This window comes from Ursus arctos, unplaced genomic scaffold, assembly GCF_023065955.2.
Source record: "Ursus arctos isolate Adak ecotype North America unplaced genomic scaffold, UrsArc2.0 scaffold_7, whole genome shotgun sequence".
In the NCBI taxonomy this organism is placed as follows: Eukaryota; Metazoa; Chordata; class Mammalia; order Carnivora; family Ursidae; genus Ursus; species Ursus arctos.
Genome location: NW_026623089.1, coordinates 32,714,828 through 32,738,771, shown reverse-complemented (window position 1 = coordinate 32,738,771; position 23,944 = coordinate 32,714,828). Strand labels below are relative to the sequence as shown.

Sequence of the window (23,944 nt, the reverse complement as noted above, 5' to 3'; positions counted from 1 at the left end):
TCTTCCTCTCCTACTCCCCCTGCTTGTGTTCCCTCTCTCGCTGGCTGTCTCTCTCTGCCAAATAAATAAATAAAATCTTTAAAAAAAAATACAAGACATTTAAAATTTTCATACATAACGATGAACTGTCTGCCTATGGTTATGACCATATAATATTTTTAAGCAACATAAAGTTCCCATTCATAACGTTCTCCCTCTGGTGAATATCCAATATGCTCCATATTTCTGCTACCTTGTCTTAGCAAAAGTGCTCCCCAGTGCAATGAGGGGAAATGAGGGCAATGTAAAGAAATAGTGGAGTCAAAGGGAGATTGTGGGTGAAGATGGGAAAATATAACGTCTGCCTCCAACCACCTGAATGCTCCCACATGGAAAAAGGATGAACTTGTTTCCAAAAGCAAAGCTAAGGACCACTGAGGGGTGCTACAAGGAGGCATTCTTTGTTTCACTCAATATAAGGAAGATCTTTCTATCAATTAGAGGTGTCAAACAATGGGACAGACTGCACTGGGGACAGAGGAAATGTTGAGGCCAAGACTTTCAGGATTATCATCAAGACAATTCCCCTATGGATGAGAAATTAACTACATCATCTCTATGGCCCTTTCCAACACTATGCTTAAATGTAAGGGAGAAAGATAAATGTGACAGGTGAGCAGAATGCCCATTAGTGAACAGCTGACCAAACTGTATATAAGTATGTTTCTTTTTTTTGCAATTTCTTTTTATTTGAGGCTCTTATACATGTGTAAATGAGCTTGGGCACTTTTGAGATGAGGTAGGAACCATGCACCCCAGCAGAAATTAGTTGAACAGCAATCTCAGTGAAGAAAGCAAGAGAAAAGAAAAAGTTAAATTAAGATGTAGGAAAGTGATAACTGACAGCCTAAGAGTGAGATTTGGTAACACCCTGGAGGGCCATATTTCATGCCTGTCTGGAAATTTCTTGTGAAACCCAAATAGGGACCAAGAATTTTTCCAACAGAGATTTCTCTGGATCGTGCTACCATGTTACCAAATGAGCAGAATGAAATAAATGACTATTATATCTGGACATATGAATTGGTTTGGTTTTATCTACTCCGCCATATGGAACATGACAAAGTTGACTGATTAATTATTAATAATTAATAGGGTTTAGATTTCTTTCCTTGTACTAGAATATCTGTTGTGAGAAACTAAAGCATAGATCCATAGTGAGAAAAGGAAGTCACTTCCAGAAGTTGAATCACAGAATGTTCAAGAAAGAATGGACAGTAAAACTCTTACACCATAGTCACGGCACATTATGGATGGGCAAATTGAAGCCCACAGAAGTGACATGACTTGTCAAAGGTCCATGAAGATGACAGATTTAGGCCCAGATCTTGAGTTTCATAATTCAGACAAGGGTACCTTCCAGTACACCACCCATCTGGTCAAGCCCCATGCACCCCCAGCCAGTTCCCATGGGTGACTGATGTTGTTTGTCATGAGTATTTGCTTTTCATTAAGAATTTCCAGGGATGAAGACACATATAGTCAATAATGATTTCCTGCGTGTTATCATGATATCAAGAGCTTAATTCGTTTTGTCCAAGCAAATCTTTTTAGGGTTTTTAAACCCTTTGACTTGTTGGTTATGCAGTAGCATGGAGAGCCTTCCTTCTATGTGTTTACCCCTCAGCACTGTCTCTCAGGAAAGCCGAGTCTCACAAGCTAAGTCTCTTCCTGCCCCCAAATTTTCCTAACCCACTTTATGCACAATTGTGACATCAAACTTCCAACGAACAAAAATTCCTTAGCCTGGCCATCAACCTTTTCCTCTGATCCACTTTTCAAACAATATTTTCCATACTTCGTTTGCCTCTCCGAGGCTCCTTTGCATGTTGGATTTCTATACGGTATCACTTTACATTTTAATTTTTGAACTTCAAATAGCTGCTTATTTTGGATGACATTATAAATTCCGCTGGTGGATGGGGAAGGATTCAACCATATTTTATTGTGGTTCTCTAAACACTAAGGACTGGTTCTACCATGGGGAGTTACCACATAAATATTCTTTGATTGGCAGAACAAATGCATGAAGTCATGAAGTATTACCACATCTGCCAAGTTCCTTATAAACTTAAGGACTACTGAATATTCACATAAAGTTTGATGCTAAGATAAAAAGATCGATTTTTAAAAATGAATATGAATGGGGCATCACGCCAGTAACACAAAGGCAGACAATAGCGCTTTGTATTTGGAAAGCTTTCTCACTTCCAATATCTCTTTTCCCTCTCACCACAACCCTGGGTAATTAGCGTGGCCGGGATCACCATGCTAACTTGAAAGATGACAAACTTCTGTAAACCTCAGGATCCTCACGTATTTGAGGAACCATAATAATAGGAGAGTTGTGAGGGTCAAATGTGAGACCACTGAGCAAACTTGCAAAGAATGGCCAGTGCTGTACAAACCAAAAGACATATCATGATCCCCCCTATTTGGAAGATGAAGACCTTCAAGGTACAATCATTTAGTGTCTTCCAACCTAGAGATCCGTGTTCAAAGTGAGGAGCAGTTACTGCATACGTTTTGAACAAGTGATTGAGTGCCCCATATCTCTACCTACTGGATATAAACAACAACGGCAGACAAGGTGTCCCTCACCAACAGCTGCTTACAGTGACACCAAATAGGCCGGTATGCATCTAGGTGAAAACGTGAGACGGCAGCAAAGCCTGAGGAGCACGTTTGTGTTAAGCTCAGCCATGCAGGACAACCACGCAGCATAAGTACAAAAATTAATACTCCAGCAAAACTATTCTGAGACGGCAAAATGTCAAAAAAAAAAAATTCTAAAGACAATTGATACATCTTAATAAGATAATAGTAAACAGCAAAATCTAGAAGATAGCAAAATTACAAAGCATAAACCTGTATATGATGCAGCCCCAGATCCCGAAGATGAGAAATCTATATAGTAAAAATATGACTGGTTAAACAACAAGAGAAACATGGGCATTGTAACATTGAAAAAGTTAATCAAACCCAGTGCAGGTAAGTGGTTTAGTGACACCAGAAAAACCCCATTTTCAGACCCAAGTGACATTACAAATTTTGTTATTTATACAAAACTCAAGGTTAAATGCAAAATGGCTCACACCTTTGGGGCAACTGGCAGGACCACCACATATTAAATAACTCAAATCTCTTCAGCCCTAAGGCATCTGAGAACAGCGAGCTTCTCGCCACCAAAAGAGGCCTGGTGAAGTTACCAACATTTCATGTTTCTCATAAAAGATGCACTTGTCTTGTGTCTGACTTAATTGGGACCAAGGCCAGAAAATCCCAGTTAATTTAGTCTGAGGCTTTGCCGGTAAGGGCTTGTAGTTTATGGTACATTATCTGTTTCTTTATTTTGTGTGTGTGTGGGGGGGATGCCTGCTGCCTTTTGTCATTGTGAGACCCTTGTCAGACTGTCTGCAGGGTCTGCAAGGAGAGAGAAGGCCTCAGAGACAAGGCAGAAAATTGCATGTAACAGTTTCCAGTTTTAGTGCTTCTGGATGTTACTGCTGAATCACTAAGAAAAATGCTTATACTGATAGGTCTCGAATAATTACCTCCAGGTAATTATTGAATGACTTCTTGCTAATGATAAATGGATTTAACTCATTTTGACGCTCCCTTGCCCACACAGTTTTGGTATGAGTTAAGTACTCTATTGGTTACCATTATGATTTGAACTAGTCTTTCTGTCTGGGTTCCTTACTTTATAAGAAGAGGCTACCAGCATGCCTACCCTTCCTCCTCTCCCCTTCCTTCCTCCACTTCTAGTCTCTATCTTTTGTACTTTTACATTGCAATGGGCAATAACATTTATATTCTGTTCAGAGCTTTGGCTATAGGGTATAAGAAAAAAAAAAACCATTAGTAGTGCTAACACTGTAGCAGCCATTATACATACTGTCTTTGCAGAGGAAAGAGTTGTGATTACATTTCTTTTGTTACAGCTCCAATCGTGTGGTCCCCTTTGCCACTCAGCAGAGGACGTGCTGAAGGGATCTTTGTTTCTAACATTTGCTTAAAATAATGGCTGTAAACGACTTTATATCTGAACTATATCTTTTTTTCTTCAGCATTTTGTTTTTATTGGAATTTCTAATTGCGGTTTTTTTTCTTCTTCAGAAAGGAGATCTCTATTTTCTTCATGATATCTCTAATATCTTCCAGGTTCTTATTCATGCTATATATTGCTTGGAAAAATATATTTTCTAAAAAAACCTGTAAAGCTCCCATTTAAACAAAATGAGGATGAGAGGAAACTTGAGTTTCTCAAGACAATATTTTGTCTTGAATTCTCTTACATAATTTATTCAATGTGTTTAATATCTTGGCAATTATAAGAATTTTTATTCTTGTTTTGGTAACAAAAATCAGCTGCTGATATTATTGATATGTTAACATTATATATTTTTCTCTTACCATCTTCATTTTTCTCCTTCATTTCCTATTACAATTTCTGGTGTATGCACAGAATCCTAATGCCAGGTATAGGCAAGTAGTTCTCAGTATGGAGAACAATGAAAAGGAAAGTGTATTTGTTATCAATGCTTATTAGCGAAGTGGAGATTATACGGCTCATTGCTACCTGACATCCTTGTTCCTGCTAGGGAAGTCAGTGGAGAAGGAAGTATTATTTTATATTTGGGTGGACTGGTGTCAATGCCACTCTAGAAAATAGGGTGTGCTAGCAGTCTGTATCGACACTCAAAAATTTATAAAATAGCTACTGGGAAGAGTCTTTGCATGGGAGCAAGAAAACAAAGTCTTCAAACTGCTAGTTGCCTCAATTATCAATTATGAATGAACTGCTCTGGTAATCACCAAAACATCACCGGAACAGTTCACTAGGTTCACCACATTTGGCTTTTAAGAAACCAAGTCCATAGCCAGGTGGCTACTCAGCGCGTCCTGCTTCAGAAATCCTGCCCCCTGTCTTGTTGCAGCTCTGCTGAGTGGCTTACCTTCCACTTCCCCACCAGACGCAGCAATTTTAGAGAGGTGTAGATAGGTTGTTCCCACGACATCATTTTTAGTAAGACGGTCCCTGCATGAAAGAACAGGTTAAGGCCTCTACCTATGAATATATTTCTTCACTTCGACAATATTAAGGTGGAGCTGGAAAAGTCCCTAGACCTCAGAAATCATCCTGCCCAGTGGGCCTCAAGCTTTACTGTACTTTACGAATCAGATGGAAACCCCAGCTCTCCTCTCCTCGCCAAGCTTTTAATTTAATAAAGGCAGGAGTGGAGAACAAGAATCTGCGTTTACACAAGTATATACCCCAACTTCTTCTGATACAGACGGCCCTCCAATCACCCACTGAGAAACATCAATCGGATAATTCACTTCAGCTGTGGAAACTAAGGTTTGTACACAGAGGTCAAGGGATTTGCCAATAGTCAGTCAATACCACTGCCATAAAATGAATGAATCCACTACAGATGCATTGTATAATAAGTGTAATATAATCACATTACACAGGATAAGTGCATGTATCTTATTTTATCATGTTCATACTAATTACTCTGACGGTTTAATGACTACACTGGGCTGTATCTAAGGGTCCTTAGAGGAGAAAAATCCTGTTCCAATTCAAGCACCTACTGTGTAACACACATGCAGGGCAGCCGAGGACAGTTGCTCACCTAGAACCTAAATCGTACCTGTACGGTAGGGACAAGTATTCCCATTACGAGAATATACAACTGTATTAATCTTCCCACGGATATCACAGAGTTTGCAAGTCTAACCCATGAAGTGGTCTCTGGCTGGGCAAATAGTAGGTATAAAAAATAAGGTTTCTATTAATAACATCTCTCTGCTTAATTCATCCTCTTCTTTATTCTGTACAGTGGTATACCCAGTCGGAAATCTAAGACTCCATGGGGGAGAGGAAAGGTTCAGTATTTGGGGGAAAGATGATACTACAGTGTAATATTATTATGCTGTATTATAGTAATATCCCATGTTACGTATATTATACATTGTAGAGTATAATAATATTAGATTAAAGAAAGTGACTAATGAAACAGAGTGCATGAGAAAAAATTGTTTAAGTATATTAAGTCACATGCATGGGTCTTGAGTCTTCTCTGTTCATCCAAAAGGACCTAGACTACATTAAAGAATTCTTAGCTTCCCGTCAGTTGTATGTAACCTAAGATTTGGATCCAAGGATTCCTTAAACAGGGCCTCTTAGCTTCCCGTCAGGGTATGTAACCTAAGATTTGGATCCAAGGATTCCTTAAATAGGGCCTCTCTATGTATCTGGGGCTACACTATTGCTTTGGAGAGGGCAGACTAGGTCAGAAAGTAACCACATTTGTAGTGACCACAGGCAAGTCTGGGATGGCTCAATCCACAATCAACTCACTGCAAAGCTAAGCCAGAGTAGTCCCCTCAACTACATAGGCCCACATCCACATTCCCGAGGGTTCCTGAGACCATGGAGCTCCTTCAGAATGTTGCCCGAGGGTCTCAAGTGCTTAAATCAAGCTGACACCACTGGAAGGGGTTTTTTGTCCTCACGACCCCTCCATGACCCTCAATAAACAGTGATGCGGTCATGGAACAAAATGAGACTTACTATCCTCCTTCCAAAGTGCCCCGTTGCCATAGTACCAAGAGGGTGCTAACACAAGAGCCAGATACGTTCTGCCAAAGGTAAGACCCTGGAGACAGGCAGACTGGATGGGGGCCCAACTGTCTCTAACTGTCTGAGTGACTGTGAGCAAGTTACCTGACCTCTCTGAGTCCTAGTATCTTCATCTGTAAAATGAATGAATAGTCTCTAACCCATAGCGTCACTCTAAAGACCAAGTGGGACACTGCGGTTAAGGCACGTGGCACAGCACTTACTAGTGCTCAAAAAAAGGTAGCTAACACCAGAATAAACGCTGAGGAGGAGGAGGAGGACGGTAGTTGCCGTGTGCACTCTCAAGGAGTTAAGGACTGCCAACTGAAAGCCTCATCCAACTAGAACATTACACAAGAAAGGCCTTCTAATAGCCGTCCTCACTAGGAGGGAGGATGGTCTCGTTAAAATTCCATCAGAAACTTTCAATGAATTTTCTTTGCGTTCAATCAGATAGGTAGCTTTGTCTGTCTTCCTTTCTAAACGTAACAGAATAGCTGTCGGAACATTTTGGTGATTCTTCCCAAGAAGTGGTTTACTCCATTTCTGAAGTCTATTTTGGACAGCCTAAATGCTATTTAAATCCTTGATTTCTTATCTCGGGGCAATTTCAGATCATTTTCCCTTCTTTTGTTTATGAGCAATTGAACCAAGATACACAAAGCGTTTCTGCAACAATACCACTATTAATTTTTTTTTTTTTAAGACAACACCTGATTCCAGGAGCAATTTATCACCTCCCTTTGGAAGAAAAAGAAACAGACTGAGAAGTAAGAGCCCAACTAGAGTACCATTCCTCAACATCCAAACATTTAATTCTTTAATTGTGAATTAGACACAAGTTTATTTTTTAACTCACCAGTCATATACTGTTAGTTTTATTTTTTCACACATTGAAGGAAACTGTTAAAAAGAAACAGAACAAGGTAGTTATTTCTCAACTTATTCAGTAAGTATTAAAGTAGGTAGTCTTACTTTTTCTGAAAGAAAAAAAACAGTCAAACCTTGATCTGAAGATTAACGACTTGATTCCACTCAGGGTTTGCATTTTTCTCAATTATATTTGTGCAAACCTGTAAAATCATCAAAACAAAACTAAGCAGTCAAGATTCTAATTTCCATAAGTTCACAACATAGGCATCCTAGGTTATGACTCCAGCAGCGTACTTACCAGTTATATACTTAGTAGCCTGGTTAAAGTTTATTTCTCTTCTAACTATTTGGAAAATATAATGTGGGTTTAGTATTAATCTTTGCTCCTTCTATGCACTAAAAGTTAGTTTTCAATCGCCAGATTTCTAATTTTGGATTAGCGAAATGGTGTAAGAGTTAATGTTTATTGAGCACTTATCACAGATGTCTAAGCAGCAGCTCTTCGTTAATGTGTGCACACAGATCTTTGGATCCTGCCCACCAGCCCTGCTCCCTGCTTCCCAAACCAGCTCCTGTCAAAACCGGTCAGCCACATCTCTCTCCCCCTCACATGCCTCAACGCAATCCGCTAGTAAATCCTGACACCCCAGCTTTGCGCAGATGCTGACCCCCACCCCCCCGCCACCTGTCGTGGGCTCCTGTCTGATGCATACGTCCTCTCCTGCCTCCTTACTTTCACGGCACCCTGTGTAGCAGTCTCAGTGAGCTCTCCAAGCACGTCAGAATAAAGTCCAGACCCTACTCTGGCTGGTAAAACCCTGCCTGCCCATCTCCCCCCACCCCAAATCTGACTTCATCTCATCGCTTCCCCTGGCTCGTTGTCCTACAGCCACATGGAGATTCTTTCACTGCAAATGTGTCCTCCCCTTGGGGCCTTTATGTCTGCTCGTCTCTCTGCCTGGAAGCCCCTGGCCCTCTCCCTCCCAGACCTCACATCATCCGGGTCTGCTCCAGTGTCCCTTCCTCAAAGAAGTCCCATCTGATAACCTAGGGAAACCCCCCCCCCCAACCCTTTGTACCAATCACTTCTTGTCCCCGGCTCTGTTTTCTGCATAGGACTGGGCACTATCTGAAATCATTAAATTACTTATCTGCTTGCTAACTGCTGTCCCTTCTACTACAAAGGGAGCCCCAGGAAAACAATGACTACCTTGCTGACTTCCCCTATCCCCAGCATATGGGGCACTATCGGTATTTAGTAGGCTCACAATAATTACTTCTCTAATTAATTAACCCTTATTAATAATCCTATGAGAGTAGTATCATCCTGATTTATAGTTCAGGAAATTGACACCGGGAGGTTGAGGAATTTGCCTTAACTGCCTCTGGAGTGGGCTAAAGTCTGAATTTAAATCTCACTCCAGAATGGAGGGCTTCTCCACCCCTCCCCCACCACCAATTCTCTTAGGAAATGACACCTGGGCCATAGGTGTGGGGTTTGGCAAATCTTGCTTTCAAAGTACATGGTTCAACTATACGGAAGATGCTAGATCTTCATCCCTACAACTGTCCATGGGCATTGCTATTCTACTGCAGAATCCTGCTCTCCCATCTTTAACATCTTTGTGGGTAAAAGTGGTGTTTACAGATGTGCCTGCACCAAGAGTCCCCTGGCTCTTCCCAGCAGACTGAGATGGGGCTCCCCTGCCTGCTCTCCAGTTTCGGCAGCTCGCTGGGGACTCGGAAGTGAGAAACATGAAGGGAGTGGGCTGCTGGGCGTTGGGGGGCCGTAGTCTACATTTATTTACCAGGGATCATTTTGCCAGTGGGGGAGCTTGCCTTAGATCAAGACAATGCTTGGACCTGAGAGGTAATCCAAATAATTTAGTCATAGTTTTCCTGTTCTACTCTTTCAAAAGATCAACTTTTCTCATTTGAATCCTGCATACTTTCCACTCCAAAATAAAGCCGTGGAGAAGTCTACATGTTCCAACTCAGATAATCTACGTTCGTGCAGACCTCCCAGATCATCAGGGGGCTACTTTAAAAAAGAGTAAACAGGAATTCACTCCAAGGAAAGCACAACGGTTTAAATATTTATATCTAGAGGCGTCTGCATTTAGATCACATACAAACCTTTTTTCCAGCAAAGGAAACTTCTACAAAAGGATCCACGAGGTTTTTTTTATCTGCATTGCCTCCAAATATTTCCTTTACCGTCTGTGAGAAGGCATCATCCACTGGAAAGTAACATGTCACACAGCAGAAATTACACTTGATTTTCTTAAAAAGGATAGAAATCACTCAGCAAAATTAAAGTTTTTCTCCTATACATGAAAACAGTTGCAACAAGAATTGTTCTAAAAAGTGGCAAGCACTAATAGCATTGTACTGCAGAAATCCTGTCTTAGCTGAGGAAGGTGTTCTCCCCACAAAGTCAAAAAACAAACAAACAAGATCATGTTGAAAAATAAACCAATAAATTATTATACTGAAAATCAGTCATTTCTTGAGGCAAAACGTAGAGTAGAAAGAAAGTCCATCCAAATAGGGTAAGAGGTAATTCAAAAACTCAGCCTGGTTTCAACTTGGAAAAGGTGCTTTAGGTCAAAATGATATAAGCTTAGTCTGATTTGTTTCCAGAGAAATTCAAGGAACCGTGGCATAATCACAAACAACATAATCATAAATAACATTTAAGCAACTATAAACAGCATCTCTCTCTGTTTTAACAAACTCAGAAGTGAATGGGGTCAATTAAACTGGTCTGCATAGGCAGTATAATGTGAGGTTTAATGTATTTACTTCATTTAAGATATTTCTGAGGAGAGACGAGGGAAGTGTTATAGGGTGCTAAACAAGAGAGGGAGCGGGTTCCCAGGGAAAGTAGCAAATCCTGAAGAGATCCATGGCCTGTAGACAGAGTGCTGTCTCCTGGGGTCTGGGAGAGGGGTCCCATGTCCCAGGGCCCAGCAGGAAGCACACACTGGGCAGGGCAGAAGAACACTGGGTCCCCTGCAATGACATAGGAATGTCTGGACTAGTCTCTACGAGTAAAATCACAGTAACTGATTGTCTTAAATGCATCCAATTTCTTGTTATATGTACCTCATAACACAGTATCGACAGATTACTAGTTACTGGCACTTAACGACCCTCTGCTCAGCCATTTTTAATAATTTAATAACAAACACACTTATTTGTTTCCAAAATTTCCTATGTTCCCTTGGGTTGAAAGGAGTTGGAAGTGCTGCCTGCTGGCCTCTCTTCAGTGTCCTCTAGAATAAGGAGAAGATGTAGAACACTGAGGACGGAAGAGACGGAGCAGGATGGACCAAAGGTTTAATAAGGAACATGGATCCGTGACCAGCTGGCTGCCCCATTAACCTGCCCAGGTGGCTTCCCTGGGGCCAGAATGAATGAAAAGAAGCCCCTGAAGGCCTTCAAAAAGAAAAACAGGACAGGTAGCACCAATCGTTGTTCAGGGTAAGATGCTAACACATGTTGATCACACAGATAACGGGCCATCCGGGGGCAGGTGAAGTCCATACGTACTCTGAGGGATGTCCTCTGCTCGGTAGATTTTAAGCAAGAAGGTCACCCACCGGAGGGCGATGCCGGCAGGGAGTAACAAATTACTCTCCACATCATCGCTGTCATTATCACGATCTCGCTTCTCAGTCTATTGGGGAGACGGGATTACAAATGAGACACAGAAAAAAGCAACACTTATAAGAAGCCAAACTGTCGCTTATGAAATGAAACCAACTGGAATTGTTTCCATTAGGATTTCCTGTGCTTCGGGCTTAAGAGTTCAGCCACCAATTCAACCTTGAAATTGGTCTGCAAAATCAAAGCTCTGAAGTTTTGTCAATCAATACGCCACAAGAAAATAACGTGGCCTTTTGTAATTTTATGAGCACTAAATAGGAAAGAAAGAGAGAGACAGTTTCTAAAGTTTTTCCGATTTCTCGTGGGCACTTCCTGTCTCCCAGTTTGCTGCCCAGCCTCCTAGAAGGACAACTGTCCCTTTTGGTAGGGATGCTTGATTCGGCAAGTGAGCCATACTCCGTAGGTAAAACGATGCAAAGGAGTCTTGAAAACACACATCTCTTTACTGAATGAAAAACACACTCGTGGACACCAGGAAGGAGACCAAGTGAGCGAGAAGAATAGCTCCATCATGAAGAAAAGAACAGCTTCCAAAAAATAGGAGGAGTTGGAAGGTTGGGGTCATTGATTGGAAGCTGTGCTGCTTTTCACAACCACTGATGCCCACTTGCTTAACTCTTGGTCCCCTAGTTAGTGAAAAAATGTAAAAGGCAGAGAACACAGGGGCTCACCGGAGCCTCATCTCCGGTCCCCAGGATGAACATGCTGACTTTCATGTAACCTTTAGCCCCCGAGCCGGCATCTTCGGGGTCATTGAGAAGAAGCCATTTTCTCATGATAGCATGACCTATAATAAAGAAGGATTAAAAGGACAGGGACACTCTAAAGATTAAGCTGACACTTCTGTGATTTCATCTGCTGTAAGATAAACAATCATTTCCTCTGAAGTATCCTAATGACACCAAGTTTGCCAGATGAATCTCTATATTAATGTTCCATGCTTTGCACTGACCAGCCCCCAGCCCCAATCCTGTCCTGATGTCACTCAAACAAGGCTCTCTAAGCTCTATTAGTTTTATAATTTGATTTTGATAAGATCAAAATATCATCACAAAACAGAGAAGTTACCTACTCGTGAATGTTAGGATAATCACCATTAGATTAAAAAAGGATATCCCCATTAAGCTACTATTATTCGTTCCTGCTAAGTATCCTTTCCCCTCCTCAATCAAGAAAAAAATATTTTTATTCCTTTATTGATTCCCTCAGATTTTCTTGATTCCCAGAATCTTCAAGTTCATGGGGAGAAAGAACATTACTTACCAGGTTCGTCATAAATGAATCCAACATCAATCTGGGAAAAGATAATTTAAGATAGCTCAAACAGATTTTAAAGTCAGTTTTGTCACTTCAAAGAAATCATCATTATTATATTTAAATATAAGGCTCTTGACAAGACTTCAATTTCTTTGAGAACAACATTTCCATTTTATCATCTCTGTATCCCCAATGCCCTGCCTGACGTATGACACACAGAAGACCCTCAATCAATCATTTCGAATGAATGAACTAACTAGTCTTAGAGCTGGAAGGGACCAAGAAAGTAGGATGACCAGTGTGTCCCAGTTTGCTTGGAACTTTTCCCCAAGCAAAGAAAGTCTCAAATCCCTTGGTCCCAGGCAAGCTTGGACTTTGGTCACCCCGTGGGAATTCACCTGGCCCAATTTCCTATCTAGTATTCCTCTTCCTTCTCCTCAAGCTAATGCTAGTGTTAATATTAATATAACCATCGACTGGGCACTTCCATGTGCCAAGCATTGTACCAGATGTTTTATATATTCTATCCCACTTAGACTTCATAAGGATTCCATTTTATAGAGGAAACTAAGGATCAGTTGGTATGTGTCTAGTGGTGGCAGACAGGGTATGAACACACATATGCCTGATCCAGATCTTTCTCTAGGACTTCTAATGATTGGGAGCCCCTTCCTTTGAGAGGCAGCCCAATCCACGCAGAATTGCAGGGAAGCACCCACCAAGTATTTGTCTTTGATTCCAATGCGAGTTACTGGGAAAAGCACCCTGATTCTCTTTCCTGGTTTGGCTTGCTTTTCCTAGTCCAGATTTACAGTAATTGGCTTTGCAGATGGGACTCTGGGGCCACTGGTAAGTGAAGCTAGGGGATGGGCTTCTTGCCACTGTCAAGCACTCCTCCCCTCTGCAGCACTGCTTTGGTTTCCAGCCACAGCCAGAACTCTTCGAGGGCCCTGATGTGGCAGCTTCCAGGCATTTGCCTTAAGGCACAGTAAGTCTTGTACTTTAGAAGTTAACTACACCCAGGCCAGAGAACACTCGACTGGTTTCTGGCCCTGGGGCATTCACGTCCTTCTGGCATTCCAGCCCTCAGCAAAGACCATGGTGTGAATCCCTTACACGTAACTTCAAGATGTCCTCAAAGTGGACAGCCTGATACCTGTCCAGGAACCTGACTCCTCATTATGAAAGTGCCCATCTAAGGTGAATGAAACAGACGGTTGGCACCTACCTTAAATTCCCCCATGAGACAATCTGCCCGCAAAGAATGGGAGTTATAAACCTGAAAGAAAGAAGAGCCATGAGAAGCTTACTGGCTGTATCTGGCAATTAGAGAGCACGACCTCTCTATCCCGTAGCCCCTTACCCGGATGCTGATGATCTCGTCCATCAGTTCAGAAGGGGTAATGTGAACATTGTAGAAAAATAACTGTCAAAACAGAAGAGAGAGATGTTCGAATGTTAACAGGGGTGGACTCAGGTTTAGCGGGATCTAATGCTACAATTTGGGAACTCTCCTAAAAAATGATAAAACATAACCCAAAAGTAGGTTTGAGCATGAGAACACTTTGCAGGGCCCTCAAAAAGGCCCCGAAGCTTAAGCTGCGTGAGCTTCTTGGCAAACTCGCCTTTGCGTGCTGGAAAAAGGAAGAAGGGTTATGTAACAACTATAGCGTTTATGTAATGAGATAGAATTGCTCTTGGGGCCAGAAATATGCTAGCTAACTGACATAAAGATCTAAGGTTATTTCATGCTGCAAGTTTCACTAAAATGGGGGCTTGGGGCTTGCATGACCTGGAAAGTTGAGTTGAATTACCTACAATTGGCCTGAAAAAAGTTCTTTTAGCTTTTTAAAAAACATCCAGGATCCACTCAAAGATCATACTACTTTTGGTTATTGTGTCTCTTTAGTGTCCTCCTTTTTTTTAATTTAATTTTTTTAAAAAGATTTTATTTATTTATTTGACAGAGATAGTGACAGCCAGCGAGAGAGGGAACACAAGCAGGGGGAGTGGGAGAGGAAGAAGCAGGCTCATAGTGGAGGAGCCTGATGTGGGGCTCGATCCCATAACGCCGGGATCACGCCCTGAGCTGAAGTCAGATGCTTAACCGCTGTGCCACCCAGGCGCCCCCGTTTTTTTAATTTTAAAGGGAGAAAGAGAGTGCGAGCAGGGCGGGAGGGGAGGATGGGGGAAGAGGAAGAGGGAAAGAATCCCAAGCAGACTCTGCGCTGAGCGTGGAGCCCGACCTCACCCATGAGGTTTGATCTCATGGACCCTGAGATCATGACCTGAGTTGAAACCAAGAGTCAGACGCTTAGCAGACTGCACCACCCAGGGCCCCAGCTTTAGTTTCCTTTTATATAGAATTGTGCTGCTGCCCATTTTTGTTATTATTTTTTTCCTATCAGGATCAGTTGTCTTGTAGAATATCTTACAATCTGGATTTGTGTGAATATTTCCTCACCATTAGATTCGAATTGGCTATTTGATATGAAATGACAAGGGTGATATTGGTCCTTCTGGTATATCACATCAGGACACACACATCAGTTTGTCTCGTTATTGATGGTAACAACTTTAATCACTTGGTTAAGAAGATGTAGGTAAACTACTCATTTTTTTAGTAAATTCCTTTATTGATTCCTGAATTGATCTGCTTAGAGTCTCAGGTATTTGACTCGTCCCTTTTGTCTAGAGATCTAATCTCAAAAAAAATTCATTATGATGGGAAAATTCTAAGGTGGAGATCCTTGCCGAGCTTGTCAGAATGTAGCTGAGTAAATATTCATCCTGCATGATAAATGCATCACACCTTAGGTGTCAAATCGCCCAGCAGCTTGTCCTCCCTGCAGTCCAGTCTTCTCCTCCACAGTGAACCCCTCTCAGGCTTTCCCGAAGTCCACTTCAAGTGCCCCCCCCCGCCCCAGCGCACACCCACGTCTCATGTCTGCTTTGACACAACTTAGCAGCGTGCTGTTGTCTGCAGCTTATCCAACAAGAAGTGACAAGTGAGAAGAAGATGGGCCTTCTGTGAAGGGAGGGACAGCTTGAACACAGGGGGAGAAACTGGAACACCAGACAGAAGAAACCAGTTCCTTTTATGCACAGTAGTAGGAAAAAGAACAAAAGCGGAGCCGGGGCTGGGAACTCAGAGGAATGGTGACAGGAAACATGGCAGGGAAGGCCTGGGCTCAGAGAACGGGGCATGGGACTCATGCCTGAGGAATCCCAGAAATGCATATCCTCAGCAGAGCAAGGCTGGGCTTGGAAACCTCCTCAAACCTCTTTTCTCCTCACAGTCCTGATAGTGGAGCTTTGTGATACCTGAGATGACTACGAAGGTGTTCAGCGTTTTTGAGGAGTGTTAGAGAAGAGGTCAGCAGAAGGACTGTATTCTCAGCATGAGAGCGGGGGGAAAAGAAGACACTTTTGGTGCCTAATTGCTTTCCTTTTATGTATATTATTTTTATAGCCAGGTAGGTAGGTTTTGACACCTCTAAAAAGTCAGCCATTAGTTGTCCCTGTGAAAACTGTAACATCTGCCTTAGAGCTGTGACTGAAACTTGATAATTTTTTTTTCTTTCATGAGGGTCCAGCATCAACTGGTCTTAATTGTGAAGATGTGCCAGCTGTGTGTGTGTGTGTGTGTGTTTTTTAAGGTAGCAAAGCGGTCATAGAAATTACTGAGTCATCCCTCAGAGACATCCTGCTGATTAGAAAGAGCAAAGGCAGATGCAGATGACTTCACGTGCTCCATCTTTAGGGGTGCAAGGATCCATCAGGACAGGCGCAGTGGGGGGTTGTTGTAAAAGCATCAGGAAGATGCCAGCAGCTCTGAGAACCAGGCCATGTGATTTCAAGACCCAGCGGTTCTTAGAATGTCGAATGCTGGAACTCTGCCTTGTCTTTACCAGATGTTGGCACGTGAGTTCCCCTCCCACGTGGGACAGGGGAGAAGAGGGTGGAAGGCAGGAAGGTGCATATAAATAGGAAAGACTCACTGAGCAGAAACCTGTATTACGCCCATTTACCTCATCATAAAATGGGTTGTTCCCTCTCTTGATCCTTGTTCGGTGTGTCTGGCCGCAGACATGGACCTTGACCACGGGCCTGATGTTGTTGCCACTTAACTGGCGGCCCTCAATCACTCGGACACGGATCTGCAAGCACAGAAGGGCTGTCGTTACTGATCCTTTCCCAGCGCTGGGTGAGAGAACCCTCAGGAGCCGTGTCAGCCCGTCTGCCTGTACGGATCGCTGAAACCAGGCCAGGGCAGGTGCGCACAGGCTGGGGGTGGCCCCCCTGCTCATTCCCGAGGTGGGAGCTGGGGTTGAGTTGGAGAAGCCGAGAGCAGCAGTGGGGCTGAAACAGTCCAGAGCTGGTCAGGGAAAGGGCCGTGGGGGCAGGGGGAGAGGAGGCACGGCTCTGACCCCAGCCTCCCACCTGCTGCCTGAGCCTGGGATGTATTAACTCACTCTGCTGCTGTCTGCCAAGGAACAGCCCAGAACTATGATGAGGCACTACTGTGCTTCTATTCTCTCCTACTACCAAAGGGAGGGAGGGGTATAGTTTTCTTTCTCTGAAGAGCCTCATCCGGCTCGACTCCATCTACCCCTGCATGCAGAAGAGACAGGGACAGCTCTTCTTCTTGGGTTTACGCCCTGATGTCCCATTTTGCTAGTTGGGCTGCTGCTCATAGCAATAGGTCCTTCCTACTGGACTTCCACTGCAATTGCCAGAAGACGGGCAACAGGGTGGTAAAACCAAAATGTGGGGCCCGCAGGCTGTTCCCACCTGGAAGTCCTGAGGCTTGTTGGACAGCATCCGCCGGCTCTTCTTTCCCTTCGTCAGCCTCCGGGCAAGGTGGACCTCCGACACCAACCCACCTGACCCCTTGGGCCCGGGGCCTCTGACTGTACCATCCAACCTGTCTTCATCACCTCCATCCTCCTCCTCGTCTCCTAAAACACCAACAAGGAAGCCTGTCAGAGATGGCCCTCATCCTGTGAATGTCTGAACTCAGGTTTCCTGGACGCAGAGTTCTCAGTGTTCCTGAGGTGGCCCGTGAAGGAGCTGCTCCTTGGTGACCCTTACTTGGGATGTGCTGTGACTCTTTAGGAACGTGTGTTCGTGGTGCGTCAGGGGGCTCATTCAGGCTGTATTCAAAGTGATCACGAGAATACCAGAGACGAAGGGGAAAGCAAGAGGAGAGGGCTCAGTCGGACCCCACCAGAAATCACCCGATTCTGATCTGGGGACCCAGCCTGAGGTCAAGAGCCCTTTCTGTGGTCAGGACGGAGACGAGAGAAAATCCCGGGGGAAACTGGACCTTGGCAGAGGAGACTTCGACTCCACCATCCCCAGTGCTGGTCTTTTCTCTAGAGATTTACTCTTGAGGTTTCTGTACTGCCTCCTTTCTGTTTGAGCCTCCTGGTTCCCAGATGTCCTCTCCACCCTCGTGGCAGATGAGAATCGCATCCCCAGTTTCCTTGCCAAGTAGACTAAGGTGGTCTGATGCTCTCCCTTTGCCCACCTCGTCTGTCACTTCCACACACATCTGTCTCCTAGTTGTTAGTCCCCCTAGCTGCCCTTCATATTTGGGGGGAATGGTTTGGGGGGAGGTGTTTCCTGATCGATAGAGTGAAGCCTCTCCCAATACCTGAGAGCCTACTTCCTTTTGATTCTTTGGAAACACCTCAAATGTCCCCCTGCCCTCTTGAGTACCTCCAGTGGATCCTTCCCCACGGGGCCTTCCCTCTGCCTTCATAGGCACAGATCTTTCTCTCCTTAAAACAAACAAACAACTCCAATTCTGCCTACTATGTCTCCCCTTTCTTTTATTCACAAACTCTATCAAACTCACTGACAAACTTCAGCTTTTCTTAATAGACAAGAAGTGTCTGGTAATCTGTGCAGTATAATTTAAGAGCTCCTAGAAGACCAACTACCTTGTCTAAAAAATAACAGCATTTGCACTCCCTATCTTTAGATTCTGAAACTCCTCCTTTACGATGCAAAATCATGTAAGAAATTGAATTTCCATGCGGACACATTAGTCAGTCACTCACACTGTAGTATGAGTTAATTCAGTCAGATTACCGTGTAGCACAGCTCTTAAAGCTTGGGCTCTGGAGTCATGTGGCCTAGATTCAAATCCCACTTTTGACTGCCATGAGCCTGAGTAAGTTTCTTAATTTCTATTTCAGTTTTCTCATTTGTAAAAAGGGAGAAATAATAGTATTTACCACAGGGGTATTGTAAAGATAAAATTAACATGGTGCCTAGCACAAAGTAATACCCAATAAATTAATCTTTTTTCTTTCTTTCTTTCTTTCTTTCTTTCTTTCTTTCTTTCTTTCTTTCTTTCTTTCTTTTTAACTTCTGTTAAGAATCAGTTTTGGTGGGAGCACAGAACACTAGAACACTTACCAGAGAGCAGGCATGAGGTAGGGGTGGGGGCTGCAGCAGTCTGGGCAGCATGAGGGAGGGGGACACAGAGTGAGGAAGGGGCAACCACAAGGAAGTAAAAGCCCCCCACCCCCCACCATATACTGCTTTGGAGTTCCGTCCAAGGTGAACCCTCCCTTCACCACCTCTCACTCACGCTCAGCCTATCCAGCCACTTCTGTCTGTAAGGGTCAACCATGACCTCTCGCTAAGCTCAGGGCCCTTTTCTGAGTCTTCCCACTCCACTGAACATGGCCCTGGGCACCAGGACCCACACGCACTTCTTTGAGGCCTGCAGCTCTCTTCCTAGCACTCTGACTAAACCTTCTCAGGTTCTTCATGGGCTCCTTCCATGTCCCCAAGTGTGTCTTCCCACACTGTTCCTCAGCTTCTACTCCTCTGACCTGATGCCCTCTACATCTACACTTTGGAGACACAGACCCACAGAGTGTTAGGCTAGAAGGGGCACTGAGATCCCCTGGTCTGATGTGCCCCTCACCACAGCGTCCAGACAAGACCACTGAGGGCCAGAAAGCTGAGGTGACCTGTTAGTTATTGGGAGCTGAGCTGAAGTGAGGCCCAGGTCTTCATCCTAGCTCACTGGCTCCAGACTGGGTCTAAAACCAGGCTGTGGGGAAGAAGCTGCTGTCCGCCTGGTTCCTCAGCACCTTTGTCAGGACACCAGGAAACCCCAGAGAGGCCAAAGGTAGGAAGGGCTACCTTTGCCCTCTGCAAGATAATCTGGGTCTCGTCTATCCCATCCTTGAAGAGGCTTCAGAAACAAGGCTTGCCTGCCACCCATCCCGGGGCGCCTGGGTCTTAGAATGTCCCTTCTCCCGTTCTTCATCAGGTGAGCTCCTCAACTCCCTCAAGCCCCAGATGAAACACACTGGCTCTGGACAGCACCACACAGGATCCTACCCAGGGTTTTGGTGAATGCAGAATGAACTAGTGGACAAGGCCCCGCGTTCTTGAGTTCTTCAGCCGTGTGCAAAGCTGCGGCACAGCTCTTGGGAAAGAGCACCTGGACGCTGGAGCTCCGGCCCCAGAGCAACACAGAAGGTCAGGGTCCCCTGCTGCAAACCTGTTCTGCACTGGGCAGTGGCTGGGCTGGATGCCTGTAGGGCACGTCCGACAATGAAGACAAACTCCCTTTGCTCACTGGGGGCCAAAGCAGGGCTTTCCTCCCAGCTGCGGACTGTTCCAGTTGGGGTTGGTGGTTATGGAGGGCAGCAAGCAGGAGAAGGAGGGGTAGACTGTACCCCTTTATGGTGCCGGACTCCGTAAGTCCTCATGAAACTCTGAACGGATGCTTCAGAAAGACGGCAGGCAACCAAGAGCCAGTTTCTTCTAGGAAATACCTTCTGCTATTCAGACTTGAGAATGAGGGATGGGTCAGAGGAAACCGGCCTGAGTCATGGCTACTGCAGCAGCAGCAGCAGGATATTTGAGCAGGAAATCGCCCCTTTATGTGGCAGGAAGCTGTACAGCATTCAACCACGCCACCCTAAGTGTTCCACAAAGGATGAGGGGGCCCTTTCGGCCCTGCCAAGCACCCCTTCTCTGCAAGCTGTTTCATTACCCGATGTGGGTGGTTGTACGGGCGGGCTGGTTGCTGAGACCCAGGCGCGGATCTGAACCACAGCCGGACGGATCTACAAGGATGACTCCATGACCACAGAGGGCAACGTTATGGTGGAACCCACTGACTACATCGCAAGTTGCTGGTTGTATTTGCTTCCTTGTATTTGCTGGCTGTAACAAAGAACCACGAACTGGGTGGCTCACAACAATAGAAATTTATATTCTGACAGGTACAAACCCTCAAGGAGGATGTTGGCAGGGCCATGCCCCCTTAGGGCCACCACCTCATCTAATCCTCTTCCATTCCTTGACGGAGAGTCCTTTCTAGATTTTTTTTTTTTAAGTAGGCTCCACACCCAGCGTGGAGCCCAATGTGGGGCTTGAACTCATGACCGTGAGATAAAGATCTGAGCTGAAATCAAGAGTCAGATGCTTCACTGGCTGAGTCACTCAGATACCCCCTTTCTGGAATATTTTATGTTTTGGGGGGGGAGGTGTCACAGCAACCCTGTTTTCTAGACTCCTAGAGTGTTATTTCCTGCCTGTGATATTTTGTGACATTAATTTGAGAGAAAAAATCTTTCCTTGCCTCTTATGAGCTCCTGGCATTTCTTAACTTGTGGATGCATCCTTCCCATCTCTGCCTCTGTTATCACATGGCCTACTCCCCTGTGTATCCTCATCTCTTTTTATAGGGATACGAGCCACTGGATTTAGAGCCTGCCCTAATCCAGTATGACTTCATCTTAGCTAATTACATCTGCAAAGATCCATTTCCAAATAAAGTCACCTTCTGAGGTTCTGTGTAGGAATCTGGAGGGGACACTATTCAACTCCCTACAGAGGTCATCTTTTATATCTTTCCAGAGTGTTCCATCTATTACTCCAGTCCACGGTCTGCAGCCACACAGGCCCCCCAGTCTATCGACCACACCACCTTCCCGTCCCCTCTCCCCACCACTGCCTTCACATTGTTTTCTCCTGACCTGTGCTACAGCCTGTGCTCTAACACCGCCAATGTCTTCTTCGCGCCTCAGCTCCTTCCTTTCTCTGGCTTACGGTACTCACCCGGCTCATTCAACCTCCACTCCCTCCACCCCTTCATCCAGGAGCTGAACTTGGCCGAACACGCACCTTCCTGACTAGTCTCACTTGAATATCATGATCACACAGCTTAGGTGGACTCGCAGGACTCCCTGGCCATCCTACCATATTTCCAAGGCATCTATTTAAAGTGTTCCTGGCTCCTGGCCACTTTTTACCAACAGAGTCGAATCACTTCACCTTTCTGAGATTCCACCTATTTTGCACGTCGAGTGCTTCCAATACCTTCTCTACCCTTCTCATTGCCAGCTAATGAACTTATTTCATTGAGAAAACAGGCAATCAGAAGAGAATATCTTCATCCTCCAAGTTCAAGATTCCTACCTGCACCTGTTGTCTGCCTTCCCCCCCTGCTACAATCACTGACCTGTCTGTGCTCCTGACCTGAGGTCCATCCTTCCATATGTGCACAGATCTCATCTCCTCTCCCTACTCACGGATTTTGCTTCTGCAATTTCTGCCTCTGTATCTGCTCATCAGTTTTCCCTTCTCAGCTGGATCATCCCCAGATGTGCTGAAATAGAGCCCACTAAAAGCAAAAAACCACCAAAATGAAACAAACCAAAACAAATACAACTTGACTCCAGAGCACCCGCCTATAGTTACTGCTCTATTTTTCTGCTCCTCTTAACTGCCACTTGGGCCATGACAAGCTCTTCACAATTCCTTTATATGAATGCTATCCTGCCTCTCCAACAATTACCACGTCACTCAGTCAAACCCTACCAAGCTTCTGACTGCAGCCAGCACTGACCTTTCTGAAGGTCAGTAACCCTCTGTGTGACCCACACTTGGTTGTAAGTGATGCTTCAATTAACACTTAGGAATGGCTCTCCAGCAACTGAACAAAATAAGTCTTCCTGTTTCCCAAGATGCACTGTTGGCGTCTATTCCTGCAAACTGCCCCTGTGTGTCATCGCTGGTGACAGCAATGGCTGGCGGTTTGCCCACCCAGTACTGAAGAGCTGGCAGCTCCTAGGAGATCTGAGGATACAGTCAAGTCTGCCTCTGGACCAACTGTGCCCTTCCCCAGTGGGATGAACCTCCCTCCTCAGGCTCCCATGCTATCCTACTCTAGCACTAGAGAATAAGCTCTCAGTCACTCACATGTCACCAGATCTGCAAGCCAGCCCTCCCCACTCTCACTCTCATCCTGTGAGAGCTTCCCCATGAAGGCAACTCCTAGGAATGGCTGAAGAAGACAGACACTTGCCCAGTCACCACTGGGCTTCCTCCTGGCCTGTAATACAGACCCCCACCCCCAGCCAGCAGCCCAACACCGTTCCAGGCCTCTCATCTCTCCACCTAGGCTCTAACTGGGCCAGCATACCATCTAATCTTCCACCATTCCTTCATGGAGAGTTCCTTCTGGAATATTTTATGCCTTTTTTTTTTCCTGGTCACAGCAACTCTGTTTTTCTAGAGTCCTTACAAAGCCAATTTCTGCCTGTGATATTAATTTTGCTTCTTATGACAAAGTTCTTTTAAGTGGTTAAGGCAGAATTTAATTACCTTGGGCCAAGAGTCACTGCTCAATCAGAACAAAGGGCTGGTGTCATGTCATCAGTGTAAGTTAAAAAGTGCAAAGCAGAATGGGAGAGAGGAAGTTTCTAAGCATGAAAACATTTTAGAGAGAACATGCTGATTGAGCTGTAACATTGAATAATAACTTTTCTGGGTTCCAACATGTGAGAAGTTACATAAATTCATGTCTGCATTCAACCATAAGTAATTCATTACCCTCCACCTTGATTCTTGGGTAAGTACCACTATATGTGCACTAAAAATGTTCTGGAATGGTTCTACACATAGATCAGAGCAAAGGTATCATGGAAGAACTCTAACCAAACACTAATACAAACACAAGCTTGCAGGGAAATCTTGGCAGCATCTGCCTTGGATCAATTGAACTGCAATCCAATCTAGGAAACGTTGCCCAAAGAGCTCCAGTTGAGTCTGGGCAAGATAATGTTAACCAGGTAAAATGCACAACTCCAGGGCTTCTTAAAGTGAACTCCAAATTCTGCTCTCATCAGAATCTCCTGGAAGTTCCTATTAACCATGGAGATCGTGGGGGGCCCCCTTCAGTCTAGCTAAGTCGTACCCTCTGGAGGTAGGTGATGGAAATCTGCACATTTAAAGATCTCCCTTGATGATTTTTACCGCGTCTAAAATTTAACAACCACTTGTTTATTATTATCACTTTGGTTTACTGAAAAAAACCAAACTTGGAAAAATATAGGCCTAATAGAATCAATTTGCTGGACAATGTCAAATAGAGGCCCAGTCCCGGAAAGAGTGCCTCCAACCATTGTCTAGCACACTAAGAATTTTCCA

At 44.4% G+C, this 23,944-nt stretch overlaps 1 protein-coding gene across 6 annotated transcripts in view; it reads right to left on the bottom strand.

The window, feature by feature from the left end:
* Positions 1-23,944, bottom strand: part of MYOF (myoferlin) — a 158,832-nt gene that overhangs the window by 72,891 nt on the left and 61,997 nt on the right. For 4 of the 6 annotated variants that reach the window (XM_057308896.1, XM_026481667.4, XM_057308897.1 and 1 more), the window contains exons 6-17: positions 17,267-17,433; positions 16,504-16,632; positions 13,836-13,898; positions 13,701-13,751; positions 12,479-12,509; positions 11,887-12,002; positions 11,099-11,225; positions 9,680-9,783; positions 7,675-7,743; positions 7,530-7,573; positions 4,998-5,080; positions 2,908-2,946 (exon numbers count right to left, since the gene is read on the bottom strand). In XM_057308896.1, coding sequence (XP_057164879.1) covers positions 2,908-2,946; positions 4,998-5,080; positions 7,530-7,573; positions 7,675-7,743; positions 9,680-9,783; positions 11,099-11,225; positions 11,887-12,002; positions 12,479-12,509; positions 13,701-13,751; positions 13,836-13,898; positions 16,504-16,632; positions 17,267-17,433 — 1,023 coding nt within the window. The remainder of the gene's footprint in view (positions 1-2,907; positions 2,947-4,997; positions 5,081-7,529; positions 7,574-7,674; positions 7,744-9,679; positions 9,784-11,098; positions 11,226-11,886; positions 12,003-12,478; positions 12,510-13,700; positions 13,752-13,835; positions 13,899-16,503; positions 16,633-17,266; positions 17,434-23,944) is intronic. The other 2 variants (XM_057308899.1, XM_057308901.1) reach the window with 1 other exon arrangement.